The following is a 20,239-nucleotide window of genomic DNA, read 5'->3' on the forward strand; positions in this document are numbered from 1 at the left end:
AAGGAACAGGCGTCCATCTGTCCAGCAGGCCTTTGACAAAAATCCCAGTGGGCTGAACAGAGGCTTCACTATTCCTGTCTGAAATTCTTTCATTTTTCAGTTTGTTTCTTCACTCACTCATTCTTTCTTTCATCAGCATCTTGGCTTCTTGTGAAAATTAAATGCATGAATACATGCAAAGTGTTTAGAACAGTGTCTAGTGCATAGTAAGTGGTGTGTGATACTGTTATTATTCCACAGGCATTGCCTGAGGATCTACTACTGCCAGGCCCCAAAGCAGACTGTGGTGTAAATTTGCCTCAAAAGAAGCAGTGACATACAAACAGGCCCTCAACCAGACTGGCCCAGAGAGCTTTGCCCCAGGACTGCACCCTACCCTACTCCCCAGGACCAAGCTGGGATGGGCAAGTGTCCTGGGAAGCAAGGCCAGAATGAAGGCCTTGGGATGGGCCCTGGTGTACTGTAATGCTGCTCCTCATGTCCAACTCCTGCCCAGCCCCTCCTGCTCTTACCAGGGCTGGTGCGGTCGTAGTGGTATGGCTCCGAGATGAAGTGTGGGAGGGTCATGAGCAAGCCCGCCAGGGCCACAAGGATAGCCCCACAGCCGATCAGTCGGGGTCGGTGTACCCTGCTGCCAAAATAGCTCACGAACACAATCAGGGCTGTGTTCCCCACCTGCAGAAGGATGAGGGGACCCATTAAAGTGGAGTAGAACCCAGAGCTGGCGGTCTACAACATCCATGCCTCTATCACCAACCTCAGTGTTCCCATCTGTATAATAGACTAGTAGACTAAATAAGAATCAGATTCTGGGTCCTCCTAGGAAAGGCCCCACTACCCTACTAGGGGAGAGAAATGAGGGCAGAGTGGACAAGGTTAGAAGTTCAATTCCATTCTGGAACATGGGTTGGATCCCATATTACAGCGATGTTCAACAGGTGTGCCCCAGAATTTTAGTTTGAGTGCCATGAGATGAAAAGATTGAAAGTCACTGCTGTATTATAGTATGAAGGGGGAAGTCAAGGAAAGGGATTTTGATTTTTGAGATGTCATGAATGAGAGAAACAAATAACGATGACTAAGGCTTGGAATTTTGAACCTTGGAATCAAAATCCTAGGATATGGGCACTGGAGGGGACAAGAGCTTGAAAGTAAAAAGTAGGCTCCCCTGTCAGCATCTGTATCCCACTCCACTGCTTCCTGGCTGCTGACCGTGGGTGAGGTCCTCAGGCTGAGCCCCAGGCTCCTTGCTGGTGGAGCGGGGCAGTATCAGTAGAGGGCTGGGAGGAGGACTGATCCTGAGAGGTGTGGGAGGCAGTTAGACAGATGTGCGCAGAGCAAGGACAATGGGCCAGGAACAGAAGGTCACCAGGTGGAAAGCCTATCAAAGGACAATTGTGGGGTGGATTTGGATAAACTGCTTTGTGTGGATTTGGAGGTCAGAGAGTCCAGCTGTTCCAGCTGCTCCTCCACCAGATGTTTGGAGAAGGTCATATGGTTTGGACCCCCTCACCTTTCCTCACTAGAGATAGCATGGAGGCCTCAGTTGTATTTCAGCTCCAGGCCCAGAAAAGCAGCAAAACCAGACCAGCGACCCCGTGGCTGCCCTCAGGACCAGCTGCATTGGATAATGACCCCGGCCCTGGTGCCAACCAATAGGTGGAGACTAGATCCTGGAAGGATACCTGGAAAGCTGCTGAGTATTCTATTGAGATCTTCCCCAGACCTCCCCTAAAATCTCCACCCTTAAACCCTTCGGTTGGAGGACCAGCCCAGTCTCTCTCCCAGGAGCACTTCCTTACTCTTACCTTCCCCTTTCCCTCTCCCTCTCCCCCTCCTCCCCAGGCGAGTTACCATTAGTTTCCTCACTCCCAAGCTCCAAGGGCCCTTCCTTTATCCCTATAACTTGTTTCCTAAGCCCATTTCTTCTAGGAATTACCTTTTCTACCTCTGTGATTTACCAAATAAATGGTTGGGAGTCTTGGCTCTGAATTCTTTCCTAGCCAAAACACAAGCACCAAGGTTGCTGAACCCAGGTGTGGTCTGTCCCCAATGGTCTAACACCTGGTGCCCTTCCCGCCACCTACAACAGAAGGACAGCCACTCTCCACTATATAGATGGGACATGGAGGCCCAGAGACAGTGGCTTGACCAGGGTCCCAGAGCTAGACAATGACTTTCTCTTCCCCTCTCCTGAGGTCTGGAGGTGGGTCTAAGGGACATCTGGGAACCCTGTGGAGCTGGCAAACTTGGTTTGGGAGGAATGTGACACATCACCCAGGGGGAGAGAAGTTTACAGGAATCTGCTGGGGCTGGGGAAGTGAGAGTGACTTCTGGACAGTGGCCTTCTCCAGACATCTGGTGGGGGAGCGGCTGGCACAGCTGGACTCTGATCTCCAAATCCACACAAAGCAGTTTATCTACTCCTCCCTGACTGTTGGCCCCAGAGGCAGAGGCCCTGGATCTCTAAACAACTCTGAGGTCAATACATACTGCTCTGGTATCAACCTCTCTCCTACCACCCCAAGGTTCCAAAGTTCTGCCTCTGATCTAACGTCACCCTCTCTCACTGCCATTGAAATGACTTCCTCTGATCCTTTCCTGGGACAGGCAATAGCCAGGTGCCTGAAAGGGAAAGGGAATCAAAGGGAGAGGGGTGGATATGGGGACAGTGGCTAGCTCTAAAACAGCCCCACTAAAGGGCCCCCCCAGGGCAGAATTGCCTATACTGTGACTGTACAGGGAGGGGAGGCCTTCTCATTAGGCCTTGTCCTAACACGTGGCTTGTCCCTTATTGGCCAAGACAACGCTGTGATGGGTAGCCTGCAGGTCCTGGGAGGGGAAGGATGTATGTTGGACCAGTGAGAGAGGAGGATGGGGGTGGTGGGAGTGCGAGTCTACCTCCCATCCACCCTGTGGCTGGGGCAGGGCCAGTACCTCATTGAAGGCAGCCAGCAGCCCCGAGGTCTGGCTGGAGAGGCCAAAGCGTTTCTCCACTGTTGAGATGGAGCTCTTGAGGTAGCCGGAGATCATGAGCTGTGCCAGCTGCAGCAGACTGTGGCACAGGACGAAGAACTGCGGGAGGGAGGGAGGGGACACAGTGATGCAGTGGGCAGAGGGACAGGGAGACAGTGGGGAGATAGAGGCGCAGGGAGACAGAGATGGAGTTGGGGAAGAGTAAGGCCATGAGAGGAGCAAGGAATAAAGATGGGGAAATGGTGAGGGAGACATACACACAGGAGGAGACAGTGAGGGACATGCACACAGGAGGAGACAGTGAGGGAGACATACACACAGGAGGAGACAGTGAGGGAGACATACACACAGGAGGAGAGAGTGAGGGAGACATACACACAGGAGGAGATGGTGAGGGAGACATACACACAGGAGGAGACAGTGAGGGACATACACACAGGAGGAGACAGTGAGGGAGACATACACACAGGAGGAGACAGTTAGGGACATACACACAGGAGGAGACAGTGAGGGAGACATACACACAGGAGGAGATGGTGAGGGAGACATACACACAGGAGGAGACAGTGAGGGACATACACACAGGAGGAGACAGTGAGGGACATACACACAGGAGGAGACAGTGAGGGAGACATACACACAGGAGGAGACAGTGAGGGACATGCACACAGGAGGAGATAGTGAGGGACATACACACAGGAGGAGACAGTGAGGGACATGCACACAGGAGGAGACAGTGAGGGAGACATACACACAGGAGGAGACAGTGAGGGACATACACACAGGAGGAGACAGTGAGGGAGACATACACACAGGAGGAGACAGTGAGGGACATACACACAGGAGGAGACAGTGAGGGAGACATACACACAGGAGGAGACAGTGAGGGACATACACACAGGAGGAGACAGTGAGGGAGACATGCACACAGGAGGAGACAGTGAGGAAGACATACACACAGGAGGAGACAGTGAGGGAGACATACACACAGGAGGAGACAGTGAGGGACATGCACACAGGAGGAGATAGTGAGGGACATACACACAGGAGGAGACAGTGAGGGACATGCACACAGGAGGAGACAGTGAGGGAGACATACACACAGGAGGAGACAGTGAGGGACATACACACAGGAGGAGACAGTGAGGGAGACATACACACAGGAGGAGACAGTGAGGGACATACACACAGGAGGAGACAGTGAGGGAGACATACACACAGGAGGAGACAGTGAGGGACATACACACAGGAGGAGACAGTGAGGGAGACATGCACACAGGAGGAGACAGTGAGGAAGACATACACACAGGAGGAGACAGTGAGGGACATGCACACAGGAGGAGACAGTGAGGGAGACATGCACACAGGAGGAGACAGTGAGGGAGACATACACACAGGAGGAGACAGTGAGGGACATGCACACAGGAGGAGACAGTGAGGAAGACATACACACAGGAGGAGACAGTGAGGGACATGCACACAGGAGGAGATAGTGAGGGAGACATACACACAGGAGGAGACAGTGAGGGAGACATACACACAGGAGGAGAGAGTGAGGGAGACATACACACAGGAGGAGATGGTGAGGGAGACATACACACAGGAGGAGACAGTGAGGGACATACACACAGGAGGAGACAGTGAGGGAGACATACACACAGGAGGAGACAGTGAGGGAGACATACACACAGGAGGAGACAGTGAGGGACATACACACAGGAGGAGACAGTGAGGGAGACATACACACAGGAGGAGATGGTGAGGGAGACATACACACAGGAGGAGACAGTGAGGGACATACACACAGGAGGAGACAGTGAGGGACATACACACAGGAGGAGACAGTGAGGGAGACATACACACAGGAGGAGACAGTGAGGGACATGCACACAGGAGGAGATAGTGAGGGACATACACACAGGAGGAGACAGTGAGGGAGACATACACACAGGAGGAGACAGTGAGGGAGACATACACACAGGAGGAGATGGTGAGGGAGACATACACACAGGAGGAGACAGTGAGGGACATGCACACAGGAGGAGACAGTGAGGGACATGCACACAGGAGGAGACAGTGAGGGAGACATACACACAGGAGGAGACAGTGAGGGACATACACACAGGAGGAGACAGTGAGGGAGACATACACACAGGAGGAGACAGTGAGGGACATACACACAGGAGGAGACAGTGAGGGAGACATACACACAGGAGGAGACAGTGAGGGACATACACACAGGAGGAGACAGTGAGGGAGACATGCACACAGGAGGAGACAGTGAGGAAGACATACACACAGGAGGAGACAGTGAGGGACATGCACACAGGAGGAGACAGTGAGGGAGACATGCACACAGGAGGAGACAGTGAGGGAGACATACACACAGGAGGAGACAGTGAGGGACATGCACACAGGAGGAGACAGTGAGGAAGACATACACACAGGAGGAGACAGTGAGGGACATACACACAGGAGGAGACAGTGAGGGAGACATACACACAGGAGGAGACAGTGAGGGAGACATACACACAGGAGGAGACAGTGAGGGACATACACACAGGAGGAGACAGTGAGGGACATACACACAGGAGGAGACAGTGAGGGAGAGTCAAGAACAGAGGAGAGATGGGGAGAGGAAGATAGAGAGAGAGAGAGAGAGTTATTGGAGTAGCCATAGCTTCTCACACAAATGAAAAGCTGCCAGGGTACCCTCAGGGGCCTGGGGTCTCAAGTAACCCACATGACTGAGAGTAGGGTCTTCCTGGGCCTAGACTGGTGAGAGGCCTCTCTGATCCTCAGAGCTCCTCGAGCTGCACTGGCCACCTCCCTCCCCTTTCTCCTGGAAGCTATCCCACATCCTTCTCCAACCCCCACCCACCTCCCCTCAGAGCTCTCCTGGGAGACAACCTGTACTCACCAAATCCCCAAGCTGCTCACCCCACTCTACCCAGCCCCACCTCAAACATCCCCTCCTGCTTCCTAAAAAATGGCAGAATTCCTAAGAGGAAAAAACCCTAGCCTCAGAGAATTAAAAAATAGAGTTTTTATGCCAAAGCTTAATAACATCCACTCTGTTCTTTTGATTCTGGTGTCCCTGTGTACAACAAGGGCAATGTTTCTACCACCCCCACCCGCCGTGTTACTGTGAGAACTAAGTGAGATCATGTGGAGACAGCACTGGCACAGGGCCTGGCACCCTGTAGGTGCCAGTGGATGCTTGAATATTGAGGCTGCCTGTGCTGGAGACACAACTTCCCCTATGCCACACAGGTTCAGGATCCCTGGGCCCTTCTCTTTCCCTCTAGGGAAACAAGAGGTAGAGACACTGGTCTCCTATCATCACAGAGCAGCCCCTTTTTCATTTCTGGAAGGGGGGAACTCGTGCTGGGCATCTTCCATGTGCCCCAAACCAAGCTAAGTGCTTTCCTAGATCATTCCTTTGATTCTCACAGCCACCCATTCTACAGATGAGGAAACTGAGGCTCAGGAAGGCAGCAACTTGCTTGGTGTTACACAGCCGGTAAGTGGCAGAGATTTCTCTGCCAGGTTTGGATGACCCTGCCGCTGCCAGGCCCTGAGAAGTACCTTGATGCTGTGGAACACACTTGGCCGCAAGTCCCGAGAATCTGGGCTGGCTTTGTCTCCAGCTGTGTCTTCTGGACCCATCACGGCCTTGGTGTCCTTGTCTGGCATCTGGGGCTCCATAACCACTGGCCCTGAGGGACAGACAGCCAGAGGGTCAGGTGAAGATGGAATCCCAGAGAACGGCCCTGACCCAGGCAGTCCACGGTATTTCAGGGGTTGGTCAGGATCTCAGAGTCAAAGCGCCTTCAGACTCCCGAGTCCCAGGTGCTAGAGGGTGTGTAGTCCTTGTGCCCGCTTTGGCCAGATCCTGCCTGGCACCACCTATCTCACACCTTCGTTCCATTCCTAGCATAAACTTGCCTTCTTGAGAAGGAGAAGCTGCTCACCATGACACAGCCTTCAAGCAGTGGCCCCAGTGGTAGGGATGCACAGTCTCAGCCCGCCTTGGGCAGGAGCAGTGACATACTGGTGCTCCTGGAGACTGAGTCTGTGTCTGGGTCTGTCTGGCTTAGCCTAGGATCAGACGTCTGGGGCCAGGTGCAGGGTCCAGGCTTGGTGCATAGTCAGGGCATAAAGACTTTTCCTGGGGGTAGTTTGGAATAAATACCAACACCTCCATAGGAGAGCACCCTGCATGTCATCACAGAGCTATCCAGCTCAATCCCCAAATCATATATCAAACCATGCTGTGATTGGTGCAAAGAGGGCCCTCAGAGTCATCCTATTCAACATACCTCCCCCACCCCCCCAACTGAGGCCCCAAGTGGTGTGATGACTCAGGAGGCAGAGAGGTGGCAGAACGGGACACTGGTCCCATCACAAAGGTCCGTTTTCTCCCATGGCAGCCACAGCAATCATGTCAGTATCCCCCTCACTGTCTTGAGAGGAAGCTGAGCCCCTTCAGAGGCATCTCCTAGGGTCTCCTGAGGTTTAATCGCAACGAGGAGCCAGAAGCCCGGCCTCGGGAGACTCCACCCCTGACTTAGATGGAAACCCCCTGCACCTCTGGCAGCCCAGGCCTCCTTGGCCTTCCTCCCTCTGGGGTCCACTTCCTGTGGAAGCCGCCTCCATTGTTTCATATGCTTCTCAACCTGCAGGAGTTTCCTCTCATTCAACAGGCTCCTTCTGGAGCCTGAAAACTGACCTGAGGACACCTCTGGCCAGGCCTGGAAGGCACACTCAGGGAGGGGGCCCCAGAGGCTGGGAACTGCCCCAGCCGGTGGCTTGTGCTCCTCGTGCTAGGAACCTGGGATCCTGAGAAAAATTTTTTAAATTGAGATATAATTCACATGCCATAAAATAAAGCCCTTTAAAGTACACAATTCAGTGGTTTTTAGTATAGTCAGAAAGTTACATACCATCACCACTAATTCCAGTGGGGTTTCCATCACCCCACTAAGAAATCCCATACGCATTAGCAGTCACTCCCCATTTCTCCATCCTCCAGCTCCTGGCAACCACTAATCTATTTCCTGGCTCTCTGGGTTTGCCTATTCCAGGTATTTCATATACATTCATACACATGAAACCACACACTACATGGTCTTTTGTGACTGGCTTCTTTCACTTAGCACAGCTTTCAAGGTTCTTGCATGTTATAGCATACATCAGTACTCCGTGCCTTTCGATGGCTGAATAATATTCCATTGTATGCACAGACCACACTGTGTTTATTCAGCCATCTGTCGATGGACATCTGAGTTGTTTCAGGTGCCCTGAACATTCATGTACTGATTTTTACTTAGACATATGTTTTCAGTTCTCTTGGGTATATAGCCAGGAGTAGAATTCCTGGGTCATCCGGTAACTCTATGTTTAACTTTCTGAGGAACTATCAAACTGTTTTCCCAAGTGGCTGCACCATTTTATATTGCCAACAATGTGTGATGACTTCAATTTCTCCGCATTCTTGTCAGTACTTATTATTAGCTGTCTTTTTGATGATAGCCATCCTAGTGGGTGTGAAGTGACATCTCATGTGGTTTTGATTTGCATTCCCCCAAGGGCTACTGATGTTGAGCATCTTTTCATGTGCTTGCTGGCCATCTGTGTATTTTCTTTGGAGAAATGTCCATTCAAATGGCTAGAGGAGCTTGACGGAGGAAATGAAAGTGTGTGTGGCTGGGGAGGAGTGCCTTTTTGGGGCATAAACACTCAGAGGAAACAGGAGATATTGAAACAAAAGTGACACCTGACAGGGAGGTGATGAGGGGTTGGCTTAGTGAAGGGCAGCGAGGGAAACTCTGCAAAGCTCACGGAAGGGTTCCTAACAAACTCTCCCAGAGGATATCGGCGGGCCGTTCTAAGCCCCAGGGCTCTCACCAGCAGAGACCAGGGAGTCACTATTGCAGGTGCTGTGCTACATGCTCTACCTGCTCGTGCAGGCTCTCCGCTACTCAGTGCCTTAGGTGCTTTCATTGTCTCTGTGCTTCTGAGGAGGGCACTGAGGCTCAGCGATAACTAGGTCTGCTGGGTGACATTGGTGCAGCGATTCAAGCTCAGGTGTTAATCTCACCATCGCTTGATGCTCCTTGTACAGGTTTGATGAGGGAAAGAAGCACAGTGCACTAGCCCAAGCAAACCTAGCCAGGCACCCGGAAGACAGCAGTGCCAAGGGGCCAGGCCAGCCAGATGATGGGCTGGAGCCAAGGCTGGGAAGGCAGAAGTCACTGACTTGGAGGCCCAGCTCTGAAAGAAACCCAAAGGATAGAGGAGGGAGAGGGACAGAAGGTCAGTGGACCAGCTCAGAAACTTCCACTTCCCTGTGGCCCATTCCACAACCTGAGCCTCTGAGCTGAAGAGGGAAGCACTGGCCCGACCCCCTGGGTTCTGAGACCATGAGTCAGTGTATTGAGTGGTCAGTTGGTCACTAAATGGGGCTGGTCCAGCAGGTTGTCAGTCCCCTCTGAGCCCTTCCTGTGGGCTGAGGCCTCTCCTGAGGGACAACAGCAAACAGTCCAACTCCCTGATAGAGATCAGAACTCCCCTCAGAAGAAGGGTCCTGAGTCCAGAGCTGTGTGTCCTTCTCCTGTGACATCCTGGGGGCCCTTCCCGTCCCATGAAGACTATCAGGGTCCAGCCTTGACAGGAGAGGGGCAGTTGGGGGAGTGAACCTGGGTTGGGCTGGGTGGCCTGTAGGAATGAAGGGAAAAGCAGGGAACCAGACCCCAGTAAAAAATCCCAGCCTCTTTCACTCCAGGTAGGAAAACAAGTTTTGGGGCCCCAAGTAGGTCAGGTAGTTCCAAGAGCCGGAGCCCTCAGCTCCAGAGCTAAAAGGCAAGGGGTCTGCGTGCCAGTCAGTGGGTTTTGTGGCTGGTCATTCACACAGGCCCACTCGTGTCTATCTGCTGGCAAGTCACTAGTCTGGGTAGCCTTTCAGGAGACTTGTCCACTTGAGGTGTTGCCTGGCCACCTGCCTGCAGCTGCCCAACAAGCTGGTCAGACAGTCATCCTGAGTCCTTGTTTACCAGTTCTGTCAGACTCCAGAGGTAGGTCCACAAGGCAGAGGGTCTGCCTCTAGCTATCCCCTCCAGGGACAGGAATTATCTTCCCTCTCACCAGCTGAGTCCAGGGTGATGAGGGCCAAGGTTTCAGAGAGCTGAGAGGGAGGGCTGCCTTCCCCACCTGCTCTTTGCTGGAAAGACTTAGGGGCCTGCTTTCTCCATCACCTTCCAGCTGCCAAGAGCAAATCCCAGGCACATGGTCGGTTTCCAAGTCCTCAGACCTGGTCTGAACCCCAGCCCTCCCCATCACCACCGACCTGCTGCATAAGCTTGAGTGAGACCCTCCACTTTTCTGAGCCTATTTCTTATCTGTAGAGTGAGGACACAACATCTACTCCCAGGAGATAAGGCATCTAGGGCGCCTGGCCCAGGCCTGGCACACCGCAGGCCCCACTGAGCATCGCTGCCCTCCCCTCTCCCGGTAAACTTCAAGCCCTCGAGACCACGAGGCCCTACTGATCCCATTCCCTCCCATGCACACCTGACTCCTCCAAGTTAACACCATCTCTGGATTGTCTCTCCTTCTCATCCTAGCCCCAGTCAACCATAAGCCCTGAGCACTGGACCCCTTCCCTCCATGCACACTCACTGTCTTGGGAGGCAACTGCCCAGGTTTGACTCCCCCAGCTGCAATTCTGCCATGTGGCCTTGGACGAGGCGCCCCTTGCCTCTTCATCCCAGTGCCGGGATGATTATTCCCACTTCCCACTGCAGACAGTGTCCACTAGAACGCTTCCACCCCACATTCAGCTGGGACACCAAAACCATACCTTAATGTCCACGTTAACTTGATTTTGATATTACACTGTTTTTATTAGCATTTTTCCTTCTTACTCTTCCCTGACTGACCAGACCAAGCAAATGGCTTGATTGCTTATTATAGGAACTTCCTGAAAAACTGATCTGCTTTTCAAGGGTAACCATAACAGAGTGTGTACCCACAAATTCTTTGAATCTCTATCCCCAAGATTTTTGCCTTGCTGTTTCCACCCACAAATCCTGTACTGTTGGGTCATGATTCTTACCCAGTTCTAGTCAGGATCCTTCACCCTCTACAGCAAGTGGCTCAGATGGAGGAGCTTGTCCTAAGAGCTACCATAGTTGAGCAACACTGTGTGGCAGACTGAGCTGGGCACACTCACCCATTCTCCTAGCAATCCTTTCAGGTGGCTGCTGTGACTCCATAATACAGATGAGGAAACTGAGGTACAGAGAGGGGAGTGACTTATCCCGGGTCCCTGGGCTGGTAAATGGAAACCAGACTGGAACCCAGATCTGTCTGACTCCAGCAACCACAAGATGGGGGCTATAACAATGGCCTTGGAACAAACGCAAAAATAATCCCCATGGAGCCATTTCTTCTTCAGGCCTGGCTTCCCGAATTGTCAAAGGTGGTTGTATGGGGACAGTCTGTCATTCTACCAGCTGATTCTTCTTCTTTAAAAAAATAAAAAATAAATAAAATATATATATATATATATTTCAGAGAGAAAGGGTTAGGGAGAGAAAGATAGAAACATCAATGATGAGAGAGAATCATTGATTGGCTGCCTCCTGCACGTCCCCTACTGGAGATTGAGCCCACCACCTGGGCATGTGCCCTTGACCTTAATCAAACCCAGTGCTCTTTAGTCTGCAGGCTGATGCTCTATCCACTGAGCCAAACTGGCTAGAGTTTACCAGCTGATTCTTTACCTAATCAGGGAGTCAGTCAGTCAATTCACTGGTCAGTCAACACCTTTTTCTGATGGCCTCAGGGCAAGGCTGGAGAGAGGTGTGGTGAGAGGGACACGTGGCCCCCAGTCCAGGGGGCTTGAGGATGGTTGGAGCTTAAGACTCATAACCAAAGCCCAGATTTGAACTTTTAGGAGGAATCTGCTGGGAAATGCCTGAGGATGAAGGAGGAGGTCTTGGATCAAGCAGGAACAAGGCAATGATACTTTCTCTCTAGAATGTTCCAGGCTGCCTCTCAGCAGAGAGAGCAAGACCTAGGGTCACTTACACCTGCTATGGTCTTGGGCCAGCAATTCAACCTCTCTGAGCCTCTAAACTAGAGTCATAGCCTTGCTTCTTAAGCCTGTATGACGGTCACACAGGATAACATCCTTGATCAACTCAAAGATGCCTCTTAAACCACAGTTTTGTCAACTTTTGCCTCCAACTCACCAGGGAGTCTATTTCCAGGTCTGGCCACCAGGCCTCAGAATAACTTAGTTTCCTTCCTGTGGGGGACTCAGCCCCAGCATTACTCTCTCACCTCCTTCTGATCCCTGAGCAACACCCACCCCATCCCCACCAGCTGCATTCTAAGACCTTTTCTTTTTTTTTTTTCTAATCATTTCCCTGTGCAAGAGAAGGAAAGGTCCCTCCCCCACACGCGCCACCACTCACACTTTGCCAGAGCCATCAAAGGACCTGGCAGAGACAAAATATAAGGCAGAGGTTACGACTGGGAGGGCCCGGCCCATGTGTAGCTGTGTGAGCTGTGGACCATGAGGTGAAAGATACCCTACGGAGTTGGGCCATGCATAGTCCTGCCTGGGGTACATCTGACTCCTGGACATTTTTGGAGGGCTTGCACAATGCTTGGCTTGTTGAGTGTTTTTAAACAAGTTAGTTTCCAGCATTTAAAAACCAGAAAATTTCACATAAAACTCCAGATTTTTGTTTTCTTTTCTTGGAAGATTAGCAGATCTGGCAACAATGGACCCACATTCCCATATGGCAACGCTCAGCTAGTCCAAGCTGCTGGGCCTACACGTGGCAATTTGTCCTATTGGAGCTTCTTTGGGGGTGCCTGCCTGGTCTGCTCCCTGGACCCTCTTCACCTGCCTGGAGGATTCCCTGTCTGTGACCCCACAATAACACTGGGCCTGGGGAGTCCACTAGAGAGGAAGCCAGGGCCTGGTTAACCCTTTGCAGAGTGAGGAAACAGAGCCAACCAGGACCGTGACTTGCCCAGAGACACCATGGCAGGGACAGAGCTGGTCCCTGTTAGTTTAAGAGTGAGAATGAAAATTCATTCCACACACGCTGACAACTTCCCAAATCAGGCCACAGAGGACCCAGAGATAAGCAGACCCACGCCCTGCCCCCTGGGGAGCTTCCAGTGTGTGAGTGTGATGGGGCAGGGGTCGGGGAGGGGAGAGGTGTGGGGGTGAGCAGACACCTAACACAGAATCACAATGACATGTGCTCACTAATGTGACACTAGGAGTTTTGAGACTATGGAAACACAGTGTAGAGGCCCTAGCCTAGATTGGAAGATTCTGGAAGGCTTCTTACAGGAAGAAACATCAGAGAGAAAGGCAGAAGTATGAAAGTGCAAAGACTGCTTAAGGAACAAAGAGTCTGGCAAGACTGGAATGCTGGGGTCAAGGTAGGGAGGTGAGGCTGGAGCAGTTGGAGGGGCCAGGCAGAAGGGCTGGGATTTGTTCTGAGCCCAGGAATGAGGTCTGATTGGGCTTCCTAGGAAGACCTCCATGCCTGTGGGGGGAGAGCGGAGAAATCAGGCTGCAAACAGGAACCAAGGAGAAGGCAGGAGTGGGGTGTTGGGCAGGGAGTGGTAATGGAACTGGGCCAGGTAGTGGCACATGGAGAGTTATCCGTGGATGCACCAGTGGGGAGTGGGATGGGCAGGGCTTGGTGGGAAAGCAGCGGTGGGGAGTGCAAGAGGCCGAGTTGTCCTGGCGGCAGGGAAGGGGCACAGCTTTCTGTCTGGGTGTGCCACCACAGAGGCCAGAACTGTAGGGCAGTGGTGAGTCCAGCCATAGACAAGGTGAGTTTGGGGTGGCACCGGGACACCCGGGGGAGATCCCAAGAACATGGGCTTCAGGAGGGCCCATGAGAGGATATACCTTGAACCAGACCTCTGGAAGCCTGGGAGGCATGTGTGGAAAAAAGGTAGCAGAAGCCACAGGTGGGTAAACTTGCCCAGGAAGCCTGAGGAGCCCCCACCATGTGCCTCAACTGAGGAGAACCAGCACAAGGAGGAACCATATTGGAACTCTGTTCAGGTGCCCAAGGTGGTGGTGATGGGGGTGGCGGGGGGGTGGGGGGTGGGGTGGGGCGGGGAGGTGTATTGTCACTAAGGAGCCAGGATGTTTTTGGAAAGTCCACCAGCTTCCAGCACTAACACACCCACAGCCCAAGCCTGCAAAGGGAAATATTCCCAACAGCACATATTGGTCAATCCATTCCTCATTACAATGGCACATACCTTTCTCTGGAGGTGCTGGAGTGGAAGGAGGGAGCCTCATCACAGTCAGGGCCTGCCTTGAGCCCTCCCTACCACCTAGATTGCCTGGGTTCCCTCAGCCTGCTGGCCTTCCTGCCTCGCTCCTGTGGCCCAGGCCAGCTATCTCTCCCTTCATAAACCCCCCATTGTGGGGCGGGTCCCTCAGCCCTTCCTCTGGGCTGCGGAGCTCATCCCCCCTTGCATTCTTTCTGGCCCCTCTTATCTGATTAGGCACTGATCAACCCAACAGAGCAGAGGCTGTCCTGACCTGTGTCCTGAAGGACCACATGAGGTCCCTGCTGAAACCCTCTTGGTCAAAGACTTTGGGTTAAAATATTGGTGTTGCCACTCTGTGGCTGTGTGACCTTGAGCAGCTTATTTAGCCTCTCTAAGCCTCAGTTTCCTTCTCTGGAAGTGAGAGAAGTTTCTCACATGAAACTGCCCTGCCGGTTACACTGACGTCTTCAACCATGGTCAGCCCCTCCTCCCTCCCACGCCATCTGCCGAAGCCTGAGTACAGAAGCCTCAGCCTCAAGGAGGTCAAGGCCACTGGGAGCCACTCTGTCTCATCTCCACACCCCTAGTAAACATTATTCTCTGGGCCCCACTAGGTGCTTGCCATTCCCCAAATTCATTTTGGTTTTTTCCACCCCTCAGCATTTGCACAGGCTCTTACTCATCCTGGAATGTCTTCCTCCTCGGCAAACCACTTCTCATCTCTCAAGACCTGGCCCACCTTAAAATCATGATTGTTGATTTTGAGGTAAACTAAATAAGGGAGAAAACAGAGTGGGGGTGGAGGACTGTAAGGGAATTCCAGGGTAGGGTGGGGGCTCTGTGGGGGCCCTGAGTGCTCCAGGTCCCCCCAGTGTAGCAGGGCTGGGCAGGGAGGGGGAAGACTTAAAGGCATAGATCTTGGCTGTCATCTTTGGGAAATTCCTCCTCCTAGCAGGACCCTTGGGTGGTCTGCTGGGAGGACAATAGCCTGCTTGAGGTCCAGCTGTTGCAGGCCTCCCAGCTGTTGCTTCTTGAAGGAGATCCATGCAGGGTGGGGGAAGGGGTCAAGCACTTTCTGGTGGTTTCCAAGCCAGGTCAGGGACCCTGTGCTGGGACTTTCTGTTCCCAGTTCTGGCCCGAGCTACCCATGTAGACCCAAGATGACCCTAAAAATGGTGATGAGGGCTTATGGGGAGGGTGGGCCCTGAGCCCAGTTTCCTTAGGCCTAAAACTCAGAGCCTGAGGCTCAGAGATAAGTGTCATTGGCCAAGGCCTTGTGGCCTCCAACCACTACTTCCAGCTCATCACTCTCTGTGCTTTACTCCCAAAGATCCCCGTTGTACTTCGCCTCACTCCATATCATGAATCTCAAGTCTTCAGTGGGCTTTCAAAACAGGTTGGAGGGAAGGAAGGAATGGATGAGGGGAGGGAAAACATGAAGAGGACGGAGGACAGCTTAGTACTGAGCCTTCCCTAGTACTACCTCTGCCCAGCCTGTGCTGAGTTCTGGGGCCTTAAGAATGAATCAAATCAGGCCCCACCCCCAGGGAGCTGCCAGTCTGGTGAGTTGGGTGTTGTTCTTTGTAATGTCAAGCATTGGTGCTTAGGGCTCTGGGCTGCAGGCCATGAGGGGTGGTAGGGGCCAGGTTTACTTCCTGGCTGAGGCCAAGGCTGGCCTCCTACAGATAGCCAAGGCCCCTAACACTGAAGGGAAGACCGGACCCTGCCCTCAGCGGAGGCCTCTGCTTCACTGCTCCCTCCAAAGACAGAAGACTGAGCTTCTCAGAATAGGAAGGGAGCAAGTGACCACCTTGGCCAACACTGTACAGACAGAGAAAGTGAGTCCCAGAAAGGGACAGAAGCAGACTGGACATTGGATGCCTGGCACCCAACTCAGGGGTCCAAGCAAGCGCTCCATTTGGTTCACAGCTGCCTGACATCTGGCTCAGCAGGCAAGGCCCAGCCTGGAAGGAAATAACTCCTCCCCACGTACATACTGCCCGCTCCCCAGTCACTAGCTCCCAGGGAACAGCTTGCTTTGTCTGGAGTCAGGGGGAAGTGCCCAGCGTAGGTGGAGGCTACCCAGTATGGGGTCTGTGGAAGGACAGATGAAGCCACGTGGGCACTGGCAGAGAGGAAAGGGCTTTGGCATCAAGTAAAGCTGGATTCTGGCCCCCACGCTGCTGCTTGCTGGCAGGGCGACCTTGGGCGAGTCACTTGCCCTCTCTGAGCATCTGTTTCCTCTCCTATTAAAAAGGGTGAGAGCATGTCACTGCATTCTCATAAAGCCAGTGCTGCAGAGCTGAGATTTGAACCGCGGGCTGCGGGTGTTTTCTCTTGCCCCAGCTATCTGCCCTGGATTGGCTCACATTTGAACCCAGAAGTGCTGGAGAAAGCAACAGAAACAACACCAGGAACAAAGGAGGATGAACCACAAAGAGAGGGTCAAACAGCATATGGGAGAGAGGCTACTGCTAGAGGAGAATCAGTCTGAAAGGCTTCCTGGGGGAGTTGGTGTTTGGAGGCGTTGGAAAGTGGCAAATTTCACCAGAATGGGATGTGGGTGGAGGGCGGGGCTTCCAGGTGAAGGTAAAACTGAGCAAAGCTGTAGAGGGGGGACAGTGGCTCTTCTGAATCACAAAATGGGACTGGCTTTAGATCAGGGGTGAGGAACGTCCTGCCCTTTGGGCCCTGGAAGGCCCGCAAAATCATCTGGTCTGGCCCTGCCAAGGCATTAGGGGTGAGTTAATTAAATGTTTGACCAAATACATAGCAGGCAATTTTAAAGTTGATAATTTTGTATGGCCCACGACTGATGTTATAATTATCCAAATGGTCCTTGTAGAAAAAAGGTTCCCCACTCCTGCCTTAGCTCATGTCCTCCAGCCCCTGCCCCACAGACAAGGAAGCTCTACCTGTTGCCTAAGGGCACATGAGCTGTTGATGGGTCTCTGCTAATAGCCACATCTGACCACGACTCCTCTCTGCCTCTGGCTGGGACCGCTGGTCCCTCCCCCTCCAGCGAGCTGGGACTGGGTCTCTTTTCAGGCTGCAGGCTCTGGACCTGCCCCACCTGCATCCCCACATCCCTCAGAGTTCTCTCAGACCAGAAAGAGAGCCTGGGAAAGCAGCCACAGCTCGGGTTGGGACTTAGGAAGATAGGCCAGGTATGCCTTCTGGTGGCAGGATGGGCAGATGCTGGGGCCAGCTTCCTGCTTTATGGGTGTAGGTGGTGGTGGTGTGTGTGTGAATTAGGGGGCAGCTAGAGAATATTCCAAAACGGAGCCTAGCAGGGCTCAGAATAACAGTCAGGGTAGGGCAGGGCTGGGGAGCTGGTGCAGTAATGGCCAAAGTCTCTAGTTTAGTTTCTTCCCATACCCATAGGATCGCCAACTCTCCCGTCCCATAGCTCACCAAGGCCGACTGGGAAACTGGTTTGTCAGTGGCCCATCTCCAAACCTCATTGTCATCTCTCCTGTGAGGCCCCCAGAGGAAGTATCCATCCCCGCCCTTCCTGCCATGCCACAGTCCCCAAGCCATGGCTGTGACATAGCCCAGTCTGCCTGCTGGGCCCGCTAAGCATTAATCAGCCCACAAAGCCCTCACGGCCGCACTCCAGAGAGCAAGCCCGGCCTTGCCTGAATCAGTGTGAGGCTAACTCGGTTAGGAGGGGACAGACAGCTGGAGGGATGCCAGAGGTGATCACTGCAGGGTCCAGCACGGAGAGCCACCCTGTCCGAAGATCAAAGATTATTTGTTTCTTCCACTTTCCTCCCCATGCCTAAGAAAAGTTCAGCGCTAAGTTCAGAACCACCGCCCTCTCCACACGGTGCTTCAGTCACTCCCCAGGCTTGGCTTCTCGAGGCTTCAAGGCATTTCCCCTCTGGCCTCCTCCGCACCTGGCAGCCGATGCACACAGGTCTCTGAAGTCTCTTCTCTGCTGATCTTTCTGTTGCTCTGTCTGCAGATCTGTAGGTCTGTCCTGTATCTGTCTCCTTCTGGTTCTCTCTCTCACTATCTCTTCTGCAGCCCTCTCTCGGGGGCTGGTCTCTGCATGCTTCTGGGTCCCTGTGCACGCTCCCGCAGACACCTGCTAATCTTTGTCTTCTCCCTCTGTGTCTGTCCTGTCCTGGCCTTTGTCTGACTCTGCATATCTCTGGACTTGTTCTGTCTCTGACTATATTTCTCTCTACCTCTCTTTTTTCCTGCTGTGTTTGTCTCTCTCTCTTTGGCTGCTTCAGAGAGGGGAAACAGGGCTTGGTGAAGGAATCGGGGGTGGGGGATTGCCTTTCTATTGCCCTGTTGGTTGTGTGGACGAAAGGGGCCACATGCTAACCTGACAAGCTCAGGGGAGGCCTGCATGGCGGTCTTGCAAACTCAGAGACCTAAAGTAATCACAAAGGATGGCCTGAAATTAAACTTTAACTAAACGCCGTTATGGTGGGTCGTCCTAGGCCCTTTACCTTAACTGGGCCTTTCTGTCTTTTTGCATCTATGGTAACATATCCTTGAAATGTCAGGATAACGTGTAACTTGCCTTTTTCCAGACCCCTTGGGGCACAACCTAATGTGCCTGAGCACCAGGATACCACAAATTCCTTCATTGTTATCATGTTACTTGTTGACTATCCTGTACCCACCTAAGTATGTGACTATCATTTTACTTTTATCCAATCCCAGAGTTTTCCCCGCTTTGCTTTCTCCTACCTCTCTCTATCACCAATGGATTTCATATAACCCACCTATGTCCCCCTCCTTTGATTGCAAGGTATAAAAATAGATGAAAAAACTGCCATTCTCTGGAGCACTATCCCAATCCGTTGAGATACTGCTTCCTGGCAATTGTTGACAGTTTGGCTCAAATAAACTCACAAAAATTCTTTACAGGTTTGAATGTTTCTACGCTAACAGTCGCTGTGTCTCATAAGGTCCCCTACCTCCAGCTGAGTAAACAGCGTCCCTTCCTGCCCCTCCCGCAATTCACTCATCCATTCCACACACTCTCACCTGTGCTGGGCTCTGGGTAAGGAACCGCGAGCCCCCCACCTCACCCCAACACACACATTTTGGCTCAACAGCTGCACCCTCCACATTGAGAATGCGGCCCCCATATTCCCTCCCAATACCCCTTCCTTACTTCGTCCGGACTTACCTATCCTGGGTCCCATGACTGTGTGGGGTGCAGTGAGTTTCAGCCCCTATTTCAACCCCAGGACTGGAGTTTAGCAGGAAAGAGAGAGTGAGCTCTTATCAGGGATTCCCAGAGACAAGTCTCAAGCCGCAGCAGGCACGCGCTAACGTGGGGCCTCCAGGCACTGGCCGATGCTTTTTCGATCATAAGGCAGCTACCTTTTCCAGGTATGGGCAAGGAAGTCCTGCTCAAACTTGACCCCACTCTCCAAGTGCCTGTCTGCCTTGATCACTTGTTTCTTCTGTCTCTCTCTGCTCCAGCCCCCTATCTGCACCCTGGCTTACAAACTCACAATCTCTCTGTCTCTCTCTGAATTCATCTGATCTCTGCCTGGGGCAGCCCAGGGCCAGTTGCATAGGAGGCTGGGTTTGTTTAGATCCAGCCCCACTGATGGGAGGAGGCTGCTGTCAGCCTGCTTCTTCCCAGACTCTTGCCTCAGCATTTCCCTTGGATATTTTTTCTTCCTCTGTTAGCAGTGGAGAGGTGGGGCCAGTGGGAGTTGTCCCCAAGCCCTGGTGTCATTCAGTCCTGATTCTTCTCACTGTGCTCCCTGATCCACTAAGCTCTTGTCCCCCTCACTGAACTTCTGTTACTGTTCATGAGCCCCTGTTTTTCCACTGTCCTCCTTCACTGAACCCCTGTCCTCCTCAAGCTCTGGTTCCCTCTCACTGAACCCTCATCTGCTCCAAGGATTTAGAGCAAGGAGGGACTCTGTCCATTGAGAATTGCAATGGCCAGACCACCTGG

At 52.7% G+C, this 20,239-nt stretch overlaps 1 protein-coding gene across 2 annotated transcripts in view; it reads right to left on the bottom strand.

Moving 5' to 3' along the window:
- SLCO2B1 (solute carrier organic anion transporter family member 2B1) overlaps positions 1 to 19,878 on the bottom strand; it is a 59,679-nt gene extending 39,801 nt beyond the window's left edge. Inside the window, exons 1-4 of one of the 2 annotated variants that reach the window (XM_080687179.1) lie at positions 19,454 to 19,878; positions 6,565 to 6,695; positions 2,938 to 3,075; positions 513 to 675 (exon numbers count right to left, since the gene is read on the bottom strand). In XM_080687179.1, the coding sequence (XP_080543305.1) occupies positions 513 to 675; positions 2,938 to 3,075; positions 6,565 to 6,695; positions 19,454 to 19,469 (448 nt within the window). In that variant the 5' untranslated portion in view covers positions 19,470 to 19,878. Of the gene's footprint in view, positions 1 to 512; positions 676 to 2,937; positions 3,076 to 5,719; positions 5,725 to 6,564; positions 6,696 to 19,453 lie in introns of those variants that run through there. The other variant, XM_080687180.1, reaches the window with a different exon arrangement.
- Positions 19,879 to 20,239: the final 361 nt, after the last annotated feature.

Source organism: Plecotus auritus (genome assembly GCF_963455305.1).
Source record: "Plecotus auritus genome assembly, chromosome: 9".
NCBI lineage: Eukaryota > Metazoa > Chordata > Mammalia > Chiroptera > Vespertilionidae > Plecotus > Plecotus auritus.